The sequence below is a fragment of the Muscardinus avellanarius genome (genome assembly GCF_963383645.1).
Source record: "Muscardinus avellanarius genome assembly, chromosome: X".
NCBI lineage: Eukaryota > Metazoa > Chordata > Mammalia > Rodentia > Gliridae > Muscardinus > Muscardinus avellanarius.
The window spans coordinates 17648202-17655774 of NC_137792.1; the positions used below are offsets into that span (position 1 = coordinate 17648202).

The window sequence follows — 7573 nt, forward strand, 5'->3', positions numbered from 1 at the left end:
AAAATAAAATATAAGCCGGGCGTGGTGGTGCACGCTTGTAAGCCCAGTACTTAGAGGCTGAAACAGGAGAATCGCGGTTGGCAGACAGCTGCAGCTACTTAGTGAGGCCCCTTGCAACTCAGTGAGACCCTGTTTCAAAATAAAGAATAAAAACTAGGGCTGGGGGTGGAGCCCAGAGGTAGAATGCCCCTGGGTTCCATCCCTAGTACTGCAAAAAAAATCAGTTAATTAATTAATTAAATAAATATAAAAAGGGTTGGGGTATAGTTCAGAGATAGAACACCCCTGGGTTCAATCCCTAGTGCCACACACACAATAAAAAGGACAAGTCATAAATCAGTATTTCAGCAGAGAAGCTATATGACCAATACGAAAAGATCAATATCCCATTAGTTAAGTTCAAACACAATAAGATGCCATTTCATACCCATCAGATAAGCTAAAATAAAAAAGTCGGAAAATACCAGCTGTTGGTGATGACAGAGAGCACCAAGTCTCATTACCCCTACGAGCTGTCAATTGACATAACCACTATGGAGGGCAAGTTGGCACTGTTTCATAGAGCTGAACACCTGCATGCCCATGACCCAGCATTCCCATTCCCAGCATGCCCATGACCCATAGGTAAAGACTAAGTTCTTGCTCTTGTACACAAGGACATATGCGAGAATGTTCACAGCGGCATTGTTTAAAAAGGTCCAAAACAGGAGGATCACAGGTTCAAGGCCAGCTTCAGCAATTAGTGAGACTCTCATCAACATAGTGAGACCCTGTTTCAACATAAAAAATAAAAGAGGGCTGGGGGTGTAGCTCGGAGGTAGAATGGCTCTGGGTTCAATCTCCAGTACCACAAAAAAAAAAAAGAAAAAAGAAAGAAATGACCAAAAACACTCTAATCAATAGAAATTATGAAGACCTTGAATCCTCTGAGGAATGATTTTTATTTTCATTATTTTGCAATGCTGAGGATGGAGCCCAGGGCCTCACGCCAGCTAGACAAGCACTGCTATCACTGAGTCACATCCCCAGCCCAAGGACTGTTTTCTTATTTTACTCTCCAAGATGCCAAATTTAATAACCCCATTCCCCAAAGCAACCATTTGTAAGAAGTACTAAAAATATACTTAAAGAGCATCACTTTAGTCCTCTACTTTTACCATGTGCCATGTACTTTTCTTTTTTTTTTTTTTTTTTTTGGGTGGTCCTGGGGTTCCTGGAATCCCTTCTACCTCCGGGCTACCCTCCCAGACCTATTTTCATACTTTTTAAATTTGGAAACAGGCTCTCTTACGCCAGTACTGCTGGCTTCGAATCTGCGCGATCCTCCTGTCTCCGCCTCCCAAGCACGGGGATTACAAGCGTGCGCCACCACGCCCGGCTGTGCCATGCACTTTTAAAACATCCAGAAAGCCTAGATGTTTCCAACAACTACTTATTTCCCACTATCCATACTATAGCAATGAATAAAGCAAACACACATACTTAACAAGGGCTATCATTTGAAAGTGACTTCTAAGTCGGGCGTGGTGGCACACGCTTGTAATCCCCGTGCTTGGGAGGCTGAGACAGGAGGATCGCACGGGTTCGAAGCCAGCCTCAGCTACTTAGTGAGGCTCTCAGCAACCTAGTGAGACCCTGTTTCCAAGTAAAATATAAAAAAGGTCTGGGAGTATAGCCCGGAGGTAGAAAGCCTCTGGGTTCCACCTCCAGTAACACCAAAAAATAAATAAATAAATAAATAAATAAAGTGTCTTCTAAACAAACATTCGGGCCTAGAACCCTTCCCCTTCCCATCTTATTAACCCAAGGGGCAGATATATGCATCTGCAATGCTTAGGACTTTAATAATTTCACTTCCTAAGTGGTTTTAAGTTTAGCCTTTACTATGGATTTAACACAAAGTGTACTCAATGTGTTAGTTTACTGCTTTTGCCATAGCCGGATGTGGTGGCGCACACTTATAATGCCAGCATTAGGGAGGCTGAGACAGGAGGATCACGATTTGGGGACAGCCTCAGCTACTACTTAGTGAGGCCCTTTGCAACTCAGTGAAACCCTGTTTCAAAATGAAGAATAAGGCGGAGACAGGAGGATCGCGCAGGTTCGACGCCAGCCATGCTGGCTTAAGAGACCCTGTTTCCAAAAATAAAAAAGTATAAAATAGGTCTGGGAGTGTAGCCCGGAGGTAGAAGGGCTTCCAGGAACCCCAGTACCACCAAAAAAGAAGGAGGAGGAGGAGGAGGAGGAGGAGGAGGAGGAGGAGGAGGAGGAGGAGAAAGAGAAGGAGAAATAATAGGGCCGCGATGTAGCTTGGAGGTAGAATGCCCCAGGTTCCATCCCCAGTACCGCAAAAAAAAAAAAGTGCTTTTTCTTCAAGGGATGGTTTTTAATCTAATTAGTTCATAACACAGTGCACAAATCAAAGTCAGTACTTTCTTGGATAGATTTCAAATGCTTATAATTTGATGTTTCTCTCTTGTAGCCTTTTCAAAACATGCAAAAAATCAGCACAGACACAGGCCACCGAAGCTCGGGCCAGGCACTGTCCCTCGTCCCTCGCGTGGTCGCCCAGCCCCAAGCCGGCCAGAGCCCGGCACTCACCACGTCCTTTGCGCTGGGCAACAGGTTCCAGGGAGGGAAGGCGTTCAACGTGCTCAGGGCCGGGCAGGAGAGGAGGCTGGCCAAGATCAACCAGGAGTTCCTCTGTAACCAGAAGTATAATGACGATGAGGACCTCCCGGAAAAGCTGGCGGCCTTCAAAGAGAAATACATGGAGTTGGATCTGAAAAATGAAGGCAGAATTGACCTGATGTCTTTGAAGAGGATGATGGAAAAGCTCGGGGTCCCCCAAACCCATCTGGAGATAAAGAAGATAGTCCGGGAGGTGACAGGCGGCAGGAGCCGCACCGTGTCCTACCGAGACTTTGTGAATGTAATGCTGGGGAAGCGACCGGCTGTCCTCGAGTTGGTCATGATGTTCGAAGGAAAAGCCAGCGAGAGCAGCCCCAAGCCGGGCGGGCCCCCTCCAGAGAGGGGCCTTGCCAGCCTGCCCTGAGAACCCGCCCGGCACGCCGCCCGCCCCACTCTCCTCCCTCACCTCCCCATCTTCCTGACTCCTAGTGACTGACTCCTAGTGACTTGTCCTGTTTGGTCATTGTCAGTTGGTTGGTTGGTTGGTTTCTGCTGTCTCTTTGTAAAGTACAAATGATCTGCCTTAAAAGGGGTTTTGGACCAGGGAATCCTTACCCTGGAGTCCCCGCCCCTCTCTTCTTCATCCCTTCTCTCCTGCCTCCTCCCTGTACACAAGGGCTGGCAATAAAACAAAAACCCAAGAAGGCCCGAGGCCAGAAGCCTGTGTCTTCCACTCTTGGGGACAGTACTCTCCATCCTTCTGGAACGTGTCTAAGTTCAGGCTTGCAGGGCTGGCCCTGGTGAGGACCCCAGCCCATCCTCAGAAGATGCTGGCACAAGCCGGGCGTGGTGGCGCACGCTTGTAATCCCCGCACTTGGGAGGCTGAGACAGGAGGATTGCACAGGTTTGAAGCCAGCCTCAGCTACTTAGTGAGGCTTTCAGCAACTTAGTGAGACCCTGTTTCCAAATAAAATATAAAAAAGGTCTGGGAGTATAGCCTGGAGGTAGAAAGCCTCTGGGTTCCACCCCCAGTACCACCAAAAAAAAAAAAAAAAAAAAAAAAAAAAAAGATGCTGGCGCAAGGCATAGGGCCTCCTTAGGCTTTCCTTGCACAGCTCCAAGTTTCCAGTGCTCCAGGATGCGGCCACCCAGTGCTCCACCACCACGGAGCTAGGTATTTGAGCCCTTCAGGAAGGAACCCTCTGGCCTTGCTTTCTGGCTGAATCTTTACAAGCAGCTTAGCGGTATGGTGCAGCCAGCAAAGGGCTTCAGAGCCAGAGATGAGGCCAGAGACCTTGAGGGAGGGTCAGCTTAGTGCAGTCCCACCTTGTAGGAAGGATGCAGAGGGCCCCAGGGTGGGAGAAGGAAGAAGAAGATACTTATAGCAAAAAGTCAGCCCCACCATTACGGCAAGCTGAGAAAAGAGATCGCCCAACCGCTCCTCCTCTGCCTTCCTACCCTACTCACGGGTGCAGCGGGTGCCAGTATTTACTGAGCACCTGCTCTAAGTAAGCTTCCAGTCTCCCCACTTTGACCTGACGTGCACTGCGCCCACTGTCTCGTTCGCTCATTTCTCCCTTCCTAAATTGCCCCAAACCTTGAGCTTGGGGGGTAGATTGAGATCACCTGTGACCTTTTTAATGGACTCACGGGATTTTAGAGCTCTGATCCGCCCTGTAGGTTAGCTGGACTGGTCTTCTCACTTCACTGTGAGGGCCCCCAGGGAATAAGTGCCTCGCCCAAGGTTAGGAGGCTAACCTGAAGATGGAAAGAGCCCAGGTGATCAGATACCCTGCCCACGCCGTACCCCTGCTCTGGGATGACTTTGTGTTGGAAACAAGGAAGGGCTAGGTAGGCCCTGGGTCAGGACTCACCCTCCCCAGGGCCTCAGAGTTGGCGTCCGGTCTTGGGTCAGCACCAGGCCTGCCCCTGCATTCTGTGTTCATGGCCCAGCCTCAGAAACCCAGGTTCCAGCCGGGCATGGTGGCGCACACTTGTAATCCCCACGCTTGGGAGGCAGAGACAGGAGGATTGCGCAGGTTTGAAGCCAGCCTAGCTGTCTTAAGAAACCCTGTTTCCAAATAAAAATATAAAGTAGATCTGGGAGCGTAGCCCGGAGGTAGAAGAGTTCCATCCCCAGTACCACCAAAAAAAAAAAAAAAAAAAAAAAAAAAAAGAAAGAAAAGAAAAGAAAAGAAAAGAAAGAAAGAAAGAAAAAAGAAAAGAAACCCGGGTTCCAGCAAGGAAGGAAGGTGTCAAACCTTGATCCTGACCCCACCTGTGTCCTGAGACCCTTTACCCCGTGCGCGCAGGCCTTAGATACGCTCATTCACTGAACCGGTTTATTAAGCACTTGCTATGGACTAAGAGTTCAGAAGCCAGCAGTGAATTATGGGAGTTGGAGTCCAGCAGAGAACAAACTCTCCCCCCAAAGAAAGTGAGATAAATGTTAGGAAGTGGGTGTGTGGATGGAGAAGGGGGTCTAAGGGTGAATGCCCTGCAATCCAGGGAGGTCAAGCTGAGCCCCAAACCGGGCAAGAGTCTTGAAGAAGCCCTTGCAAAACCTTCGGGACTAGGGGCCGTGGGAGTCTTGGTGGGTTCCCTTTGGCTCCTATGAGAGCCCCTCATCAAGGGCCCAGGGTGCTGCCCCTGCAGTAGCTTGAGGGAGGGAGAAGAGCGAGTAGGGCAGGAGGGCATGGCTTGCTCGGTTAATCCTCTGGTCTCAGCTAGTTCAGGGGCGATATTATTTGGCTATGACTGATCTTCAGCCTAAGGGGCTGCTTCAATTACACAGGCTGAGTCAAAGTTGAAACCTAGCACAACATTCCTCCCCACCCTCTCTTCTTTCCCCAACTCCCACCAAGATATGAAACCAGCAGCTGCCCGGCCCCACGTTTTCCCTTGGGGAAGAGCAAGCCTGCCTTACCCCCTGTGGAATTCAGTTGCCCATTCTTGCTGTCTGTGAGGAACGCAGAGCCCACCAGGTTTATTTCAGTGGGTTCCACATCTTAGGAAGTGGGTGTGCTTCCAGCCTTTGGGAAATGCAGGAAGCGGTCTCAGTGCAGGGGCGGGAGGGGGGATTTTTTTTAGAACTCAACCCCTGAGGAGAGAGGGTTTTAAGAGTAGTCCCTGGAAAGGAGGGTGTACATGTATTTCAGGTTGTGCTTTAGGACTTTGGCTTTAGTCCTTTGGCTTTAGGACTCTTCTCTGGCTAAGGGCTCAGCTTTTTGGGACTTCACCTGTCTTCTTTCTGAAAAAGACCAAATGTAACTAATATAACCAGTGACATTGGGGACTACTAAATAGGGCTTTGTCTCTGTGATTCAAAAGGAGTTTGTCAGGCAAATTCAGGTGAATGGAGTTGTGTGTGTGCATGTATGTGTGGGTGGGGTGGGATATCACTGATACAGATTGGAAATAAACCAGATGAACTTAAAAAATAAACAAAATAAAAAATAAGCGCAAATACTCCCAGTAGAGGAAAGACTCCTCTACACAATTGGCTTATTAACTGCAAAAAGTTGTGTGGCTTATTTTTCCACAATGGCTCAAAGTTGAAGTGCCCTATTGAGTTTACTATGGAGTGAGTACTGGCCTTCAGATATGTAAGTCAGAAATTCGATTTGTTGCTGGGCATTGTGGTGTATACCTATAATCCCAATACTTGAAAGGCTGAGACAGGAGGGGTCACGGGTTCAAGGCCAGCCTCAGCAATTTAACAAGGCCCTCAACAACTTAGTAAAACTGTGTGTGTGTGTGTGTGTGTGTGTGTGTGTGTGTGTGTGTGTGTATGAACCTAGCTGCATTCTATCTCTAAGCTATACTTTTAGCCCTTAAAAAAAATTTTTTTTAAACAGGATCTCACTAGGTTGCAGACAGTTTCACTAACTTGCTGAGGCAGCTAGCAATCCTCCTGTCTCAGCCTCCCAAATACTGAGATTACAGGCATGTACCACCACGCCCTGCTTAAAACACTGTCTTAAAAAAATAAATAGCCGGGCGTGGTAGCGCACGCTGGTAATCCCCGTGCTTGGGAGGCGGAGACAGGAGAATCACGCAGGTTCGAAGCCAGCCACACTGGCTTAAGAGACTCTGTTTCCAAAAATAAAAAATAGATCTGGGAGTGTGTCCCAGAGGTAGAAGGGCTTCCGGGAACCCCAGTACCACAAAATAATAATAATAATAATAATAATAATAATAATAATAATAATAATAAATTAAATAAAAAAATAAAATAGGGCCGGGTGTAACTCGGAGGTAGAATGTTCCTGAGTTCAATCAAGTACGAAGGGAAGGAGAAAGAATCCTTATTTGTCACTTAACTGAAGGTGAGTCTGTGTCTCTAGGACAACTGAGATCATCCATGAGACTGACACGTGAAATTGAAATATTAATTTCTCTCCTCCTCCTCCTCCTCCTCCTCCTCCTCCTCTTTCTTTTTCTTTTTTGGTGTGTGGGAGGAACTGGGGATTGAAGGGATTGTGGGAGGTACCAGGGACATTCTGCCTCCAAGCTACACCCCCAGCTCATTTAATTTTTCATTTTGAAACAAGGTCTCGGTAATTTGCTAACGGCCTCTCCAAATTGCTGAGAAAGATCACACCTGGGATCTTCCTTTCTCAGCCTCCCAAGTAATGGGATTCCGGGTGTGCACCTCCACACTGGACAAGACCACACTTTGTGTGTGTGTGTGGTACTGGGGTGGAACCCAGGGGCTTTTCTACCTCCGGGATACACCCCCAGCCATATTTTATACTTTATTTGGAAACAGGGTCTCACTAAGTTGCTGGGAGCCTCACAAAGTAGCTGAGGCTGGCTTCGAACCCGTGCAATCCTCCTGTCTCAGCCTCCCAAGTGCGGGGATTACAAACGTGCGCCACCACACCCGGTGACCAGCTTTATTAAGAAGGCTAAATTAATTCCTAATTCTTCTTGAAGATC

At 48.0% G+C, this 7573-nt stretch overlaps 1 protein-coding gene across 1 annotated transcript; it reads left to right on the forward strand.

The window, feature by feature from the left end:
* Window positions 1–2494: 2494 nt before the first annotated feature.
* LOC308278799 (allograft inflammatory factor 1-like) lies at window positions 2495–3055 on the forward strand (the record flags this gene model as incomplete). Its single annotated transcript, XM_080718812.1, has 1 exon — window positions 2495–3055. The coding sequence occupies one exon, from the start codon at window positions 2495–2497 to the stop codon at window positions 3053–3055; it is 561 nt and encodes a 186-aa protein (XP_080574938.1).
* Window positions 3056–7573: the final 4518 nt, after the last annotated feature.